This window comes from Sus scrofa, chromosome 3 (genome assembly GCF_000003025.6).
Source record: "Sus scrofa isolate TJ Tabasco breed Duroc chromosome 3, Sscrofa11.1, whole genome shotgun sequence".
In the NCBI taxonomy this organism is placed as follows: domain Eukaryota; kingdom Metazoa; phylum Chordata; class Mammalia; order Artiodactyla; family Suidae; genus Sus; species Sus scrofa.
The window spans coordinates 8,882,886-8,899,602 of record NC_010445.4 but is presented as its reverse complement, the minus strand read 5'-3'; the positions used below and the strand labels follow the sequence as shown (position 1 = coordinate 8,899,602).

Genomic DNA, 16,717 nt, shown 5'->3' with positions numbered 1-16,717 from the left:
AAAATTTGCTTCAATGGAGTTCTGTTGTGGCTCAGTGGTAACCTACCCAACTAGTATCCATGATGATGTGGGTTCAATCCCTGGCCTCGCTCAGTGGGCTAAGGATCCAGCATTGCCACAAGCTGTGGTGTAGGCCGAAGTCATGGCTCCAATCTGGCATTGCTGTGGTTGTGGCATTTGGCCAGTGGCGAAAGCTCTGATTCCACTCCTAGCCTGGGAACTTCTATATGCCGCAGGTGTGGCTCTAAAAAGACAAAAATAAAAGTAAAAATAAAATAAAATGTGTTTCAAAATATCAGGTAAGGTGGGAAGGGAAGTAGCTTGTGGTACAGAACAGTTTTAGTTGTGAGTTGATAATTGTTGAAGATGATGATAGACTAATGGGGCTTTATCATGCTACTCCTTTCTTTTTATGTATGTCACATACTCTCCACAATAAAAGTGGGATTTGTTTGTTCGTTTGCTTTTAATGACCAACTAGACCGAGACCCTTGAGAGCAGAAGTGAAATTAACCAAGGCCATAGAGGATGACACCAAAGCTTGCTGAATAAATGATGGCCATCATAGCCAGTGTTGGTTTATGTGACCTGGAGACAGGAACCTGGTGATTCAGGGAGAGAAGATAAGAAGTTTCAGGTACTTTTTTTTTTTTTAAACTTTTTAGGGCGGCGCTCTCGGCATATGAAGATTCCCAGGCTAGGGGCTGAATTGGAGCTGTAGCCGCCAGTCTACACCACAGCAACAGCAATACCAGATCCAAGCCGAGTCTGTGACCTACACCACAGCTCACGGAAACACTAGATCCTTAACCCACTGGAGCGAGGCCAGGGATCAAACCTGAGTCCTCATGGATACTAGTCAGATTCGTTTCCATTGAGCCATGACAGGAACTCCCAAATTCCAGGTATTTTTAAACATAGTAGTCACACCTAACCATGATGCTAGGTTGTGAATTGGTTTGGGATTAGGATACCAGGAGAGAGGTTTTGCCTCTCCCTAACTGGGTGACTTTTGATAAATAATCAATCTGGTCTCAGTTTCCCCAACTACAGAAATAGACTGAAGTCATTCATTTACTTATTAAGCCCCTACTATGTGCCAGAGATCTGAACTAAGCACCTACTGTGTGCCAAAAAGGCCTGAACTGAGTATAAAGAAAACTGTGATGTCAACCCTGTCCTCAAAGATGTCATGGTCAAACTCAATGGCTTTCTATCTTTCCATCCCCTGATTTGCGATGTTCCTAGTCTGATGGTCCTGATGAAATAAATAGTAAGCAAGAGAGCCTTCTGGTTATGTCTGAATTCCAGCGGATAAGGTGTACGGCACCCCATTTAAGAGTTGTTGCTTCCATTGCCTAGATCTTTAAAAGTCTACTCTTAATTGAATTTTTTTTTGCTATTTTTTTTGCTGGACACTTTACGTAATTCTCTTATTCAATCCTTACTAGATGTTATGGCTTCTTTACAGATGAGGAAACCATGAGGTGGTGGCCCATCTGACCTGTCTTGGCTTCGCTCTGCTCCTTTCAGCCTCGCGGCTTCTGCCTATTGGGGTCTCTTCTCTTACCTCTCTGTCTGCCCTCTTGACTTTAGCTCCCCCAAACACTGATGTTTGCACACTGATCTGAACCGTCAGATTTGGGGGAGCCACCTGAGCCGCGTGTCCCTTCTTTCCCTTTCCCCGCCAAAGAATGGGTTCCTTCACAGGCTTCAGAGCCTTTCTCTGTCCCTCCCCAGCCTGGGAGTGTGCTCTGCCCTTTCTGGCTTCTCCCTTCTGCCCCCTCGTGGACGGAAGCTGGCAGGAGTGTGTGCAACGCCCAGCACCCGACCCGGAGCACAGTTGCCCAAAACGCATTTCTTTTCTTCACCCAGTGCTTTCTCAGGCCCTCAGGGTTTGCCCTGTGCTCCTCTCCTCACCGCCCTTTCAGCCTCATGTGCCCAGACCCTCTCTTAGTTCCCTGCTGCCCGTTTGTCTGCCCCTCCATTCCCCTCCCCCTTCCTCATGACCTCTTCATCACCCAACCTTGTGTGTAACAAGGGGAAAGACCCCCTAAAGGAAGTAGATTGATAAAGCCTCACCCTCATTTGGTCCCCGATTACGCTCGGGCGATGCACCTCTCTGAGGCTGCCTCCTCTCAGGAGTCTCTTCCAACTCCACGTTGGTGCTATTTTGTAGGTTCCCTCCCCTGTGCTCCCAACCCGGGCCCGAACCCGGCCTGTGACCCAGAGGGTTCTGGGTGGACAGCTTGGTGTGGTGGAGGGCAGGTCCCTCCGCCTGGTGCAAGGCTGTCCCCGGGTTCTAACCAGGCTGCCTTCTAGCAAAACTGGAACCCCCACCTCCAGATATTTCCGGACACCCCTCCCGTCCTCTCTAGTTCCTTTATGCTTTTTGTGGACTCTGACGTCTTCTATTTAAATGCAAGTAGTAGCAGCTGCACTGGCACAGTGATGTCTCCTACACGGGATCCTCACATCTCACAGAGGGAGGACGCCGAGGCTCAGAAAGACCCAAGTAACTTCCAAGTTGCTCGCAGTAACTGGGAGCCCAGCAGGGACTAGAACCCAGGTGTCCGGAGCCCAGAGCCTGCCCCGGAACCTCACCGTGTGAGACAGTGGTAGCAGGGACTTCTTGCTGGACAATGGATAGGTGACAGGGGTTCGGTGACAGTGAGCACAGGGTTCGCTGGGGATGGAATCAAAGACGCGGGCAGAGGAGGGTGCTAGGAGGTGGACAAAGGGGACAGCTGCTGCTCCCCCACTTTCCCCAGTTCCGGCTCTGCTGCCCTGTCTGGCTTGGCTGCCTCCTGCGCCTGGCCATGCTGCCCTCCTGCCTGTCTTCAACCAGCGCCGTGCTGCAATAAAACGGGCCCTTAGCCCACCGTCTGTGTCGGTCTCAGTTCTCGGTGGGGAGGGATGAGATGCGTTGTCCTCCCCGCTTCCCCTGCAGCCTGTATTAGAGAGGATCTCTAAGCCCCGTGGCAGTGGGGCTAATGACTTCCTGGAGGGGAGCTGGGGAGGGCTGCTGGCCGTTGCGCGCCCCCACCCCCACCCCAGGCCAGCGGCGGAAAGAAGTGCTCGCTCAGAACAGAGGCGGGCAGCAGCGCGGCTCCTGGAATAGCCCGGGGCCTCGTTTTCCCCTGGACCCGGGGGTCCGCTGCTCTCCAAATTCTTGCTCTTCTCGCAAGTTCCCTTTGGCATCCAGGACCAGCCTCCCTCATTCCCACGATTCAGGCGTCTAACTCCCCGCCCTCGGCTCTCTGGCGGCCAGCGCTCTCGCCTTCCCCATTCCTGGGTGGGCACCGCGCGGAGGGTGAAGAGGTGGAGGGAGCCTGGGCGCCGCCCCGCGGGAGCTGAGCTCCGGAGCGGCGGAGACTGCGATCTCGAAAAGTACCACGCGGGGGCGCCAGGACGCGTGCGGACGCGGGCGAGGCAGCGCAAGGTGGTTTTCGTCCGTGTGAGTGTGTCCATGGGCGTCTTTGTGTGTCTGCATTTCTGCACATGTGTGTACGAGTTAGGGGGTGTCTGGGTGGTATATATTCTGGAATACATGTCTGGGGTACCCCAGAATCAGGTACTCCAAGTGGCTTCTTGATGAGGAGGATGCTTGATACGTTACTATGTACGTGTGGATGGGGAGGCAAGCGACTGTGTGTATCATCGCGTGTGCAAGGTGTGTGAGTCTTCGATTTTTGAAGTTACATTCTTTCATGGCTTTTACCCCTTCCTACCATCCCGTGTAACAGGAATCAAGGGCTTTCAATGTGATTCTCCATTACCCTGGTCATATCTTCAACATGTGTCTGGGTGACTCTGCTAGGCTAGGTGTGACATTGTGTTTGTGTAAGTGGGTGTGTCTCAGAATATCAATGTAACTGAATGATAGTGATGTATGTGTGTGTGTGTGTGTGTGTGTGTGTGTGTGTGAGACAGGTGGATTTTAGAGGAGGCTGCTTCAGGATTATGGAAGTACACGATTTCCTTTCTCTTGTTAGTTTGTGGATACCACCTACATGGTGTGTGCGAGTGTGTGTGTGTGTGTGTGTGTGTGTGTGTTGTGTTCTTTTCTCTGTCTCTCCAGTGGCTGTCTCTCTTTGTGTCTCTCCTCATCTCTGTCTCTTTCCCTCTCTCTTCCTTGCTTGGTGACTCATCTCTGCAGCTTTGCCCTCCCCCGCTGGCTGGGTCTCCCCTCCCCCACCCAAGAGTGGGTGGGGTATGAGGGAAGGGGACCCCGGCACTAAAATTCAGGGTGAGCACCCTTTTCCTATCACTCATCATTCCCAGACCCACCAGTGGCCCCCAACCCTCTCCTAGTCCCCTTCCCAGGGCTCCCCACCCTCTGAAACTGGGATGGGCAGGGGACAGGGCAATGATGTGTCTTCATGGGGCCATTCCCAGGGGTCCTTTAGCACCTTCTTTCAATTCAAAGTGAAGACCCCTGCCTTTCTCATAAAGTGCTCCTCTCTGCATGTCCCCCCCATCGCTGACGCATTGAAAGGCTGCAGAGGTGAGTCACCAGTTGGGGGGAAGGGAGGAAGAGAGGGGACGTGAGCTGTGGGGTCCCCCAAGCCCCTTTCCTGTTTTTCTTTCCCAAGCCTTCTGAGGGAGAAGACCCAGTACTCTGCCCCCCTGCCCTGGTTTTCCAAATCTTCAGCTTGGCTCACTACTTGCTTGGACCCCATCTTCTCCTACTGCCCTCCTGGAGAGTATGAGAGATTCAGGAACAAAGACAAAGAGATGGATTTATACAAACGCCAGGAGTCCTCTTCTGGTCCTCATCTCAGCTTTGCCTTTCCAGCTCTGGCTCTCTTTTCTCTTCCTTTCCTGCCATCTCCTTCCTCTCCCTAATCCTAGGAACCTGTCCCTAGTCCAGCTCTTTTCCAGAAGCTCCTAGAGGCAGCAGGGTATGGAGGGCACAGCACATCTTTGAGAGGTGGGGTGTGTGTGAATGAGCTGACCCAGGCGGGGAAGTGGCATGGAGAAAGGCAGAAACAGATCCAGAAATTTAGAGTCCATGCACACATAATCCAGATTGTGGAATCACCAAACCTACTATCCTAGGCATCGACCTCGGCGTCCCCTCCCCCATGCCATAATGACCGAGACTCTTGGGATGTTGATTTCTGAGAAGCTCCCCTCGACTTTTGGGCTGAGTGGAGAAAGAAAGGACTGGGGAAGAATGGAGGAATGAGAGAATACTCTAAAAAACAAGGGGGCAAGATGTGAATTTGGGGGCTGCAGATGAGTGGCTGGGATAGTCTTTCCTGCACAGAAATCTAGAGACGAAGGTAAATACGGGTGATCAACAGACAAGTTCAAAACACACAGAAGTCCACCGAACCTCTAACAAATATCAACAGGCTTGGAGGGACCCAGAGATATGCACGAAGACACGCAGGTACATACACACATATTACTGACGCATCAAGCAAGGCACATTTTTCAGACACCAGCAGGTGCTCAGACTGGAGGCATTCAGACTCCAATCTGCACAGGTATACAGGCACATAGAGGGATCAGGATCCACACACACTCACACTTATGCACAGACGCCTGGAAACAGGCAAAAACACAGCCCCACAGTTTGGAAGAGAATATTACATATTTAAATTAGAACACTATCCTACCCATTCACTCTATCTGATTAAATACACAATTGGTCCCTCCCAGTCTCCCCACCATATGTTTCATTAATCTCTGTACACGCACACACGAACATGCATGTACACATGCACATATACCTATGTGTGCACATACACAAGCCCATAGGAACACAGTTTCTCTAGAAGCCTGTCTCCCTCATCTCCTACTTGGTCTCTTAGCCCCATCAGCCTTTCAGTCTGCCCCCCTTGCCTCGCTTGCTCCCTCCCTCTTTCCTTCTCTCTTGGATGGCTTCCCCTCCCCCCACCAGATGTCTGAGCCATCTCTCTGATTCATCCTCCTCAGGAAGGTAACGTGACCCCCCCTCCCCATTCCACTGCTCTCAGTAACCAGGCTGGGAGGATGAAGGGGAGATGGGAGGAGAAAGAGGAATGAGGGGAACACACAGGGGAAGGGGGGAGGTCCTAGATAACTGGGGGGGGTGAGTCACAGTCTCAGGTCTGCTGCCCCTTCCTTTCATTAGCATCTTCACTGTCACCTTGGGTCTCAGGGTTTTTGTTTTTGTTTTTCCTCCTTTAGCCTGTTCCTTCTACCTGTTCCAGATGCCTGCCTGCCTTCCCCCCTCTTCTGCCCCTATCTCTTCTCTCTTTCCTCTCTCTCTACTCCTCCCCACCTCTTTCCCCGCAGAGCTGATGGGCTTTCTTCTGGGAAAGTGGAGCCACTGATGGAACCGAGAAGCCACTGCTGGCTATAGAGGGAAAGCACGTGAGTGTGTGTGTGTGTGTGTGTGTGTGCGCGCGTGTTTGTGAGCGGGGGAGGGAGAGGGAGAGGACTGAGGGTCAGTGCTAGGAAGAGATGAGGAAGGGGTTGAGGACTGGCTCCGAAAGAGTCTTGGAGCTTCTGACAGATATCCCTGATCCCAGTTTCCAGAGTCTTAGGGTGCGGGTGCCCTGCGTGTGCCCAGGGGCACCCCTGTGTCCGCAGTTCTTGTATGTCTGGTGTGTGTCATTCCACTCCCCCCTTTCCCTGCCCACGCCCCCGCACAGCTCTCTGCCTGCACCGCAGCCCCCTCCGGCCTCCCTCCCTCCCCTTCATTCCTGCAGTGGCCTCTCCCCTTGCCTCCCTCCCCTCTTCCCTGCCCCCTCCCCATTTCCGTCCCCCCCCCGCCCCCGCCCACGGCTGGTCTCCCTTCACTGGACCCGGCTCGCTGATGGATTCTCTTTGCGCAATCTGTGCGTCATCGCCCCCCCATCCCTCCCCCCGAACCTCTAACTGTCCAAGCCCCCAACCCCAACCCCTCTGGCAGAAGATGCGGCCCAGGGGTCTGGTGGCAGAGATAGGCGATCTCTGACGTTTCACTCCCACCCTCCATCCTCCGCAACGCATTCAAACCTTCTCTTTAAGCAGTGGAGAGAGATGAAGTTGAGTCACCCCACACACACACCTGCGCAACCCCCTCCCCACCTGGTCTGCTTTCGTCCTCCAAATGTCCTTTGGGGAGTAGCAGCGGGAGGGGGAGAAGCAGGAGGGTGGTGGGAGAGGTGGTCTGAAAAGGGGTACAGCGGGAGCACCAACCTACACTACAGAGCCAGCTGGACAGAAGGACAGACACACCTTTTTCTTCAGACACGCACCGACCATGAACAGACACGACACAGAGGCACACACATCATCAATCTTTTCCCTTTCTCTTCCGACTCCGACCCTTTCCGACTGGATTACCCAAACCGCATGATCCACCCAAGTGCCCCAGCCCAGAGCCCGCACCCCGCATCGCAGATCCGCGGACAGTGCCCGCAGGCGCACAGAACTGTCCCTCCTCTCTCAGGTTCACGCCGTCCTTGGGCGTGTTCCCCACGGACCGTGCAGTCAGAGAATGGGGAGTGTGGCCCCCTCCTCAGCTTTGGAATCCTTATCTTCCCCCTTCCCAGTATGGAGCTCCTACTGAGGCCCAGTCCGACGAGGGAAGTGCCCCCACCCTATTCTGCTCAGGGGGCTCCCGCGCGGCTGCAAGTTGCTCTGTAACCCATCCTCCCGCCTTGCAGCGTCTCTGCATCCACCCTTCCATTCATTCTGCCATTCATTCATTCATCCTTTTCTCCTGGTCCCTCCTTCATTCATTCAAAGCCCCCCTGCCCCGCCCGCCTCAGCATTTCATTCATTCGTTCCTTCATTCATTCATTTCCCTGGTGCTAGGCTAGCGCACGCCCCTCCAACCGAAGCCTACAGTGCGCAGGCGCAGGCCGAGAGAGGCATGCATCCTCCAATCGCTGGGCGTCCTCCCGCCTCTAGGCGCCCGCCCGCTTCCCCATGAATGAACATTGACGTCAATTGGGCGGGGCCATCCCACGTGACCCCTGATTTCCTCTTTATAAGGCGGCAGCGGCGCGGGCGCTGTCCAGCGTGCTGAAGCCAGAGCGAGCTAGTCTCCCGGAGCCGCGCGGACCCAGCTGAGCCCAGCCCACTGGACGCCAGACCTCGACCACCGCTCGTATCCTAGCCACCGCTCGGGGCCCAGGAGGACGCGTCCCGATCTTCCCCTATCCCCACCCCGCCCCGACCCTCCTCTCCACCTCCCGCATCGTGACTCCAGCTGGTAAATACTGTGCTGTCCATCCCTCAAACCCCCGGCAGCCTTGGGCATGAGGGAGGGTTCTCTCTCCCCCCTCCCTGATGAGGGTGTTGAAAACAGTGCGGGGAGCCCCTGGGAAGGGTCCCTGGTAAATGGGGGAGTTGCCGCTTTTCTCTTGCTGTTGAAGTCGCCCACGCACCATCCGGGGAGTCCTGTGGGGAGGGAGCAGAGATTTTTTTTTCCCTCCGTATCCTTGCTGCTTAGTACGTGGGCGCTGGCAGTGAGATGGCTCAGGGAAGGGGGCGAGGAGGCACTGGGAGAGAGAGGGTTGCAGGCGTTTTCCCATTTACACGACTCCAGAGATCGGTACAGTATCTTCCTCCTTTGCTCTTAATCGTCCCTCTTCTGGGTAAGGTTAGGGGGATGAGGGAAGCCCTGGATTTCCCGACTAAAGGTGGGGGAAGGGAATATAAAATCAGAGAGCGGAAAATTCTTACAGAAACCCTCTCTTTCTTTGGTCCCTTCTATTTTTCAGTCTCCGGCAGTCCTTTGGTCATGAAATCGCCCAGGTTGCCGGCTTCTGTCCTCTTCTGCTTCCTTCTACTGCCCAAGGGGTTGGGGGCAGCACCCTCGGGGCACCCTGAGGCTCAGCAACCTCCCCTCAGCACTGAAAATAGAGAGCCAGTAGCTGGGGACGCAGTGATCGGGCCAAAGGATGTTAGCGCCCCAGAGGTCCGAGCCGCTCGAAATTCAGAGCCGCAGGACGAGGGAGAGCTTTTCCAGGGTGTGGATCCCCGGGCGCTGGCCGCGGTGCTGCTGCAGGCACTCGACCGCCCAGCCTCGCCCCCGGCGCCCGACGGCTCCCAGCAGCGACCAGAGGAAGAAGCATCAGAAGCTCTGCTGACCGAGACCGTGCGCAGCCAGACCCACAGTCTCCCAGTGCCAGAGACCCAGGCGCCCGCGGCCCCCCCTCGCCCTCAGACTCAGGAGAATGGTCCCGAGGCAGGCGACCCCTCGGAGGAGCTCGAGGCGCTAGCTTCTCTACTCCAGGAACTGCGAGATTTCAGTCCGAGCAGCGCCAAGCGCCAGCAAGAGACGGCGGCAGCAGAGACGGAAACCCGCACGCACACGCTGACCCGGGTCAACCTGGAGAGCCCCGGGCCGGAGCGCGTATGGCGCGCTTCCTGGGGAGAGTTCCAGGCGCGCGTCCCGGAGCGCGCACCCCTCCCGCCCCCGGCTCCCCCGCAATTCCAGGCGCGTATGCCCGAGAGCGGGCCCCTTCCCGAAGCCCACCAGTTTGGAGAAGGAGTGCCCTCCCCCAAAACACACCTAGGTGAGGCATTGGCACCCTTATCCAAGGCGTACCAAGGCCTGGGCACTCCCTTCCCCAAGGCGCGCCGGCCGGAGACCTCACTCCTGGGCGGCTCTGAGGCGGGGGAGCGCCTTCTACAACAAGGGCTGGCGCAGGTAGAAGCCGGGCGGCGGCAGGCGGAGGCCACAAGGCAGGCTGCGGCGCAGGAAGAGCGGCTGGCCGACCTCGCCTCCGACCTGCTGCTCCAGTATTTGCTGCAGGGCGGGGCTCGGCAGCGCGGCCTGGGGGGTCGGGGGCTGCAGCAGGAGGAGGAGGAGCGAGAGAGCGAGAGGGAGCAGGAGGAGGCGGAGCAGGAGAGACGCGGCGGGGAGGAGAGGGTGGGGGAAGAGGATGAAGAGGCGGCGGAGGCGGAGGCGGAGGCAGAGGAGGCGGAGAGGGCGAGGCAGAACGCGCTACTGTTCGCTGAGGAGGAGGACGGGGAAGCCGGAGCCGAAGACAAGCGCTCCCAGGAGGAGACACCCAGCCACCGACGAAAGGAGGCTGAGGGGGCAGAGGAAGGTGGGGAGGAGGACGACGACGACGAGGAGATGGACCCGCAGACTATTGACAGCCTCATTGAGCTGTCCACTAAACTCCACCTGCCAGCCGACGACGTGGTCAGCATCATCGAGGAGGTGGAAGAGAAGCGGAAGCGGAAGAAGAACGCCCCACCCGAGCCTGTGCCGCCCCCCCGGGCTGCCCCTGCCCCGCTCATGCCCGCTCCCCGCAGCCCCAGCCCCCCGCCCCTGCCCCGGCTCGAGACGAGCTGCCCGACTGGAATGAGGTGCTCCCGCCTTGGGATCGGGAGGAGGACGAGGTGTTTCCTCCAGGGCCCTACCACCCTTTTCCCAACTACATCCGGCCGCGGACACTGCAGCCGCCCGCTGCCTCGCGCCGCCGCCACTACCACCACGCCCTGCCGCCTCCTCGTCACTATCCGGGCCGGGAGGCCCAGGCGCGGCGCGCGCAGGAGGAGGCGGAGGCTGAGGAGCGCCGGCTGCAGGAGCAGGAGGAGCTGGAGAATTACATCGAGCACGTGCTGCTCCGGCGCCCTTGACTAGTCCTGGCCCCGCCCCGCGCGCCGCGCGCGCGCCAGCCCCCCCTCCGTGTCGTTCTTCTCCCCTCTCGGTGTTTGCATGCGCCCGGCCCCGCCCTCAGATGCCGCCCGGCCCCGCCCCCGCCCCGCCCCCGCCCGCCCAGCGCGCCGCCCCGCCCCCGGGCCGCGCCGGGACCTATCAGACCTCTCTCTCCTTGGGTCGGAAGCCCGAAATCCCCAAACTCACTCACGGGTGTCCCGGGGCCAGCACAGGCGGGCGGGTAGTTTGTGCGAGTTCCCTGCCCCGGCGGGGCCCCCGTCCCCACCTAGTCCCTCTCGGGATGTCCCGGTCTGAAACCGAAAAAAGCATTTCCAGTTAATTGTGTGAAGACTCTGTCTCCCGCTCTTTGGGCCTCTCAAGAGCCTCTCCGCCCTCTCTCGATCGCTGTGAATTTACCCCATTCTTTCCCTACTCTACTGTAAATACCCCTCACGGAGGAAATAGTTTTGCTAAGAAATAAAAGTGACTATTTTATTAGGACTTTGTTCTCGGTTATTCACCCGTCCCCTTGGGCCTGCGTGGTCCTTCCCAAGGGGCGGTGAGGGCTGCGCCAGCCACAGTACCCACATGAACCTCTTTCAAACCGTATTTGTAGGGTAGAAAAAGGCTGGCAACCTTTAGGAAACCCTAAATTCCACTTCTAGTTTTGGGGGGAGTTAAAATCACAGGTCCCCAAGGCCTGGCAGAGAGATGCAGACTGGATAAGGTGCCTCAGTTCTGGGTCACCTAGGAAATTCTTTGCATGATCTCAGGGCCACTTACCCAGTGCTGGTGGCTACCCAGGGCTCCTGTTCCACCTTATCCACCCACCTCCCTTAACTGCTTCCTAAATTCCCTGGTCCTACATACTTCGCAAGAAATATGGGGAGGAAGGGTTGGCAGTCACGAAAACATTCTGGTTTTAGCGGCTTCTCAAGCCTTCTCTAAGCATAGGGGACAGGGTGTACCCACAAATTCCTGAGTCCTCTCCTCAAATGAAACTAAACCAGGTGAATAACATCTTCCACAAAGAAACCTTAGAGGATTGAAACTATGTCCCTAGGAATTGCTCCTCCCTGTCTGTGGGCAGCTCAAGGAGCTAGAGGCACCCTGGTCAGTGGTCAAGGTCAGTGTCAGTGAGGCATTGAGCTCACAAGTCTGTTTGGGGGAGGGGTGCCAGGTAAAACACAGGGACCCTCAGTTAAATGTTATTTCGGATAAACAATGGATATGTTTGCATAGAGTGCACTTATCCTAAAAACATTATTCATTACCATAACAAACTGAATGGGGTGTCCTCTATAATTTTTTTTCTTGGTCCTAAATCTGGCAATCCTGGTTTCGAGGATGAGTGGAATGGGCCGTGCTCCCTTGCTGCCCTGGCTGATCCCAGAAGCCATGCCTTCCTTCACAGAGTCTGAGCCAGGCAAAGTCCAGAAACGCTTTTCCTTTTATTTCAGAGGAAAGGAAATAAAGTCAGACACCTTCCCCACCCCACCCCCTTAGCTCCTGCCTCACCCAGAACACGAGTGAAGGAGGGACAGGGCCCAGGCTTCTATAAAGTCTGCCCTTCCCCCAGCCCTCCCTTCCCTCGAAGTGGCAAAGGTTAGAAAAAAATTAACTACGTTGTTCCTCCCCTGGAAGTGGACAGAGGCCCTACTGCAGCCAAGAAGGAAGGGGAGGGGGCAGCTGAGGGAACAGGACTTCCCTCTCACTACACAGAAGTCCCCCTCCCAGGCAGAGAGGCTGCCCTGGCTGGCTGCAGGGAGGGGTGGAGGTAGGTTTATGGGGCAGGGAGAAGAGAAGAGCCCTGAAAACCTTTTCCCTTTAACCTGACATATTTATATATTTACAGTTATGGGCCGGGGGAGGGAGGGAGCTTGGGGTGACGTTAGTTCTTCAAAGGCAGGGAGTGAAAGCCAAATAGCACCCCCGTCTTGGTCACATTTTCCTGCCTCCTAGCTCCTAAAACCTTCAGTGGGAAAAGGGAAAATGGGAGGGAGGGAATGTTTGAGGGTCCTGAGCCCACAGCTCAAGGCCCAAGAAGGGGAGGCAGCAGGTCCCACCAAGAAAAGGGCCACCGACGCCCGCCTCTCCATCAGCTCCCCACATCTCCAGGCGGCCGGGCGGGGGGGCTATGCCAGGCCCATCTCCTCCAGCACGCTGCGCGGCGACTCATCTTCCTAAGGTAGAGACAGACAGAGGGTGACGCAGACACCAGGAAAGGCAGACAGGGGGTGAGGGAGAGGGGGGTGGGCGGACAGCAATCACAGGACGGATGGGTGGTAGGGGGAGCACAAAGGGACATGGGGAGGGGAGAGAGAAGCCAATGTGAGCCCCTGGCTAAATGGGCTAAGGACCCTTCAGGGGAGCGCCCCAGCCTCCAGGGACCACCCCTAGAGCCAAACGTGGCAAGCTTGAGTCCACCACCACCCAGAGAACCCAAAGCCAGGAGCTTGGTGAGCAGGGCACTCAGCCTTAGTATCCAAAGGGGAAAGGAGTAAAACTGGGACCAGGGGCTGGGAAACCTGCTTTCTCAGGAATGAGGGTGGCAGATGGTTGGGTGGGACCTTTTTTTTTTTTCCAGAGTCGGGGGGCGGGAGTAAGAAGTTGGCATCGGGTCCCTGAGGAAAGGTGGACCAGACTGCAGAGAGATGAGTCATTGGGGTCTGGGCAGAGCACTAGTAACAGGGTGCGTGTATGTGATGGGGGAGCTGGACCAGTGAGGTGGCAAGTTGGATTCTGCCCTTTCTCCTACTGCAGGGACAAGGCCCCCCATCTCTCCCCCTCCTCAGAGCCAGCTCAGGCCGGCTTGCTCATCATTGCAGGTTCCGGTGACTCATCTCCCTGCACCAAGGCTCAGCAGTGGCATAGCAGAGAGGGGGCAGGCAGTAATAGGGTGAGGGCGGGGGCGCCCGGATGGCAGGGAGAACCAAGCCAGGCACCCTCAACAGCAGCCCCCAAATCCCCAGAGCAAAATTTTGCTTCTGAGAAGCAGAGGCTTTGAGTATGCATGTGTTTAAAAAAAAAGAGAGAGAGAGAGAGACACCAGGGAAGAAAAAGGACCTATCACATGTCCCCACCCCCAATCCTCTGAGCAACCCTACATGCCAAGCGTGGGACAAGGGCAGTTTGGCTGGGATGAGATACCTTGGGTCTTGGGAGGAGGGGAGAACTGGCACAGGTGGACCACCTGCCACCCCCACTCTCTCCCATCCCAGCAGTTAGGGCTTGAGGGCAAGCTGGCCAACAAGGCGCCCTGGGGGCCAGGTGCCACAGGGAAGGGGACCCCATGGTGGTGGCGGGAAGGGGGCAGCTGGGGCCGGCAGACAAGGTGTCCAAGGTAGGAAGGACACCCTCGGATGTGGCACTTTTCCTCCTGACTGTCCCAGGCCCGTACCTCCTGCAGCAGGTCCGCCTGCTCAATGGCCTTCAGCACACTCTTCTTGGACGTGTCCTGGACATCCCCCCCCATGAGAAACTCATCCAAGATGAAGTAGGCCTTCTCAAAGTTGAAGATGATGTCCAGCTCACAAACCTGGGAGGAGGGGGAGCCGGCAGAGTTGAGCATCCAGGTGCCTTCCTACCTCACCTGCACCCCGGCCACGCCCGCCCCCCCAATGGCTCCACGGACTTCATGACCACGCCTTTCCACCCTGGGTTCTTGCTCCAGGTCCACATGCTCCCAATCCCTACGCCCCAGTCCTTAATTCAGCTTTTCCTTCACCTTCTCTTGCCTCTTTCTCTGTGATGAATTTTTTTTTTTTTTTTTTTTGCTTTTTAGGGCCACACCCACAGCATAGGGAAGTTCCCAGGGTAGGCACCGGCCTACACCACAGCCACAGCAACGTGGAATTCAAGCCTCATCTGCGACCTACATCACAGTTCACAACAACGCCAGATCCTTTAACCCACTGAGCAGGGCCAGGGATGGAACCTGCGTCCTCATGGATACTAGTTGGGTTTGTTACTGCTGAACCACAATGGGAACTCCCTCTGTGATGAAATGTCAATTGCCCACAGTTGCCTTTGACCTTGACCCTTGTTGCCTTCCTCCCAGATACGTGACATAGTTCCCACCAGAGGTTGGGCTAGCTTCCCTCCTTGGGCCACGGGGCAGGGAAGGAGATCCTGGAAGATGGGGTAAACGACTTGAGTTCCAAGTAGCGCTCTGCCACTAACCAGCTAGCCATACATGTCATTTAATTTCTGATCTTCAGGTTTTCTCCTCTGAAAATGAAGACACCAACACCCACTCATAGGATGGAATGAGAAGCAAACAAGGGCACCTGAAAGCACTTTTTAAATTGTTAAGTGGAAAACAAATTATGGAGTTGTTACTATTCCCCATCTAAGATCTGAGCTGACTGGCAGTAGCCAGGCTATAGCCCAGATGAGTTAATTTAGAACCTCTGGGGGCATCACCATTTTACAAAAACTCTCCAGGAGTTCTCACTGTGGTGCAACAGGATCCATGGTGTCTCCAGAGCACCAGGCCACTTGTTCAATCCCTGGGCCAATACAGTGGGTTAAAGGATCCGGTGTCACCTCAGCTGCGGCACAGGTCGCAACTGCGGCTCGGATCTGATCCCTGGCCCAGGAACTCCATAGGCCGAGCGAGGGGTGGCCAAAAATTAAAAATGGTCAAGAACCACTGATAGGAGTTCGTGTCATGGCTCAGTGGAAGCGAATCTAACTAGAACCCATGAGGACGAAGGTTTGATCCCTGGCCTCGATCAGTGGGTTAAGAATCCGGCGTTGCTGTGAGCTGTGGTGTAGGTTGTAGGCGCAGCTCGGATATGGCATTGCTGTGGCTGTGGTGTAGGCCAGCAGCTGTAGCTCCGATTCAACCCCTAGCCTGGGAACTTCCACAGGCTGTGGGTGTGGCCCTAAAAAAAAAAAAAAAAAAAAAAAAAAAAAAAAACCCACTGAAAAAATCTGAGCAAAGCCCCTGTCCTTGTGTGAGAAGTCTGAACTGAGCTCTAGATGGACAGATTAAGCGGCAGATTCCGGTCCCCACGCCCCACCTCCCCCACATACCCCCCCAGAGCTGATTAATGGGCATGGCTAATAGGCTTAAGGCTTAAAGGGGGAGATTAATTACAGTTCTCACTGCTCCAGCTTCACCTCTTGTTAAGTCTTCCAGGGCAGAGATTGGAAGGGTCCCAGAGCTGGACAGAAAGCAGGGCTGGCTGGAAACTGTGGTGGGTGGGGAGACTTACACTGCCGAAGTATTTGTCCAGGAGCTCCACGTATCGATGGATCAGCTCCAGTGTGATGAGCTCATTGTCTTGGCCCTCGATGGCACAGCAGAAGTAGAGGCTGGCGTATCTGAGGACAGGGGCACATGAGGGATGGCTGGAAGGGCTGCTGGGTTGGCTTCAGGACCCAGACCTCCCATTTTCCCTCATTCCCAGTGTGCGCCCCTATAGCACACTGGCGAGGTGGGGCCAGGGTATGCACATAGCAATTCCCTCAGCCTCTCAGATCCTCTCACAAACGCAGGCAAAGACGCAAGCTCTTCCCCTCTTGCCCTCTGACCTGTTCAGTTTGACTCAGCAAAAACCTGAGCCAACGAATCCACCTGCTCTGAGAAGGAACTGGAAAGGGTGTGTGTGCCTGTGCCTGTGTGTTGGGAAAGTGGCACAGTATCTAGGAGGCTGCAAGGGACGTGCCCAACAGACAAGACCGGACCTTTAGGACAGAGGGAGGTGCATGAAATAGGTGTCAGGTTGGACAAAACCAAAAGGGAACCAGAATTTCAGTCAAGGTGGCTGGAGTTCACCACTGGCCTCCAGAGGTCCTTAGCTCTCAGCTCTCCCTGATCTAAGGACTGCTTATTTCTCAGCCATGTGAACCCATAGCCAGACCCCAATCAAGCAGGAAACAGGTGGGACTGAGAGCAGGTGGGAAGTCACCTCTTATAGACGACTTTGAGGTCCCTCCACTCGAGGAAGCTGCACATCTTGGGCTTGCGAGCCAGAACAACCTGCATGAGCTCCCGAACCATCTTCTTTCGCTCCTTGTCTGATGTGGCCAGGTACCATTTTTGCAGCCGCAGCTTTCCCTGCCGGCTGAACAGCAGCATGAATCGCATCTGGGGGTGGAGGGGGAGAG

The 16,717-nt window shown here is 56.0% G+C and overlaps 2 protein-coding genes across 2 annotated transcripts in view; one reads left to right on the top strand and one right to left on the bottom strand.

The window, feature by feature from the left end:
- VGF (VGF nerve growth factor inducible) lies at positions 8,204-11,101 on the top strand. The gene is given in 2 exon segments (XM_021086257.1): positions 8,204-10,232; positions 10,235-11,101. Coding segments are annotated over 2 exon segments (2,121 nt in total). The 5' UTR covers positions 8,204-8,458; the 3' UTR covers positions 10,582-11,101.
- The window catches only part of AP1S1 (adaptor related protein complex 1 sigma 1 subunit), a 6,814-nt gene continuing 1,893 nt past the window's right edge, over positions 11,797-16,717 (bottom strand). The window contains exons 2-5 of the mRNA XM_021086258.1: positions 16,519-16,697; positions 15,823-15,931; positions 14,001-14,138; positions 11,797-12,783 (exon numbers count right to left, since the gene is read on the bottom strand). Coding sequence (XP_020941917.1) covers positions 12,736-12,783; positions 14,001-14,138; positions 15,823-15,931; positions 16,519-16,697 — 474 coding nt within the window. The 3' untranslated portion in view covers positions 11,797-12,735. The remainder of the gene's footprint in view (positions 12,784-14,000; positions 14,139-15,822; positions 15,932-16,518; positions 16,698-16,717) is intronic.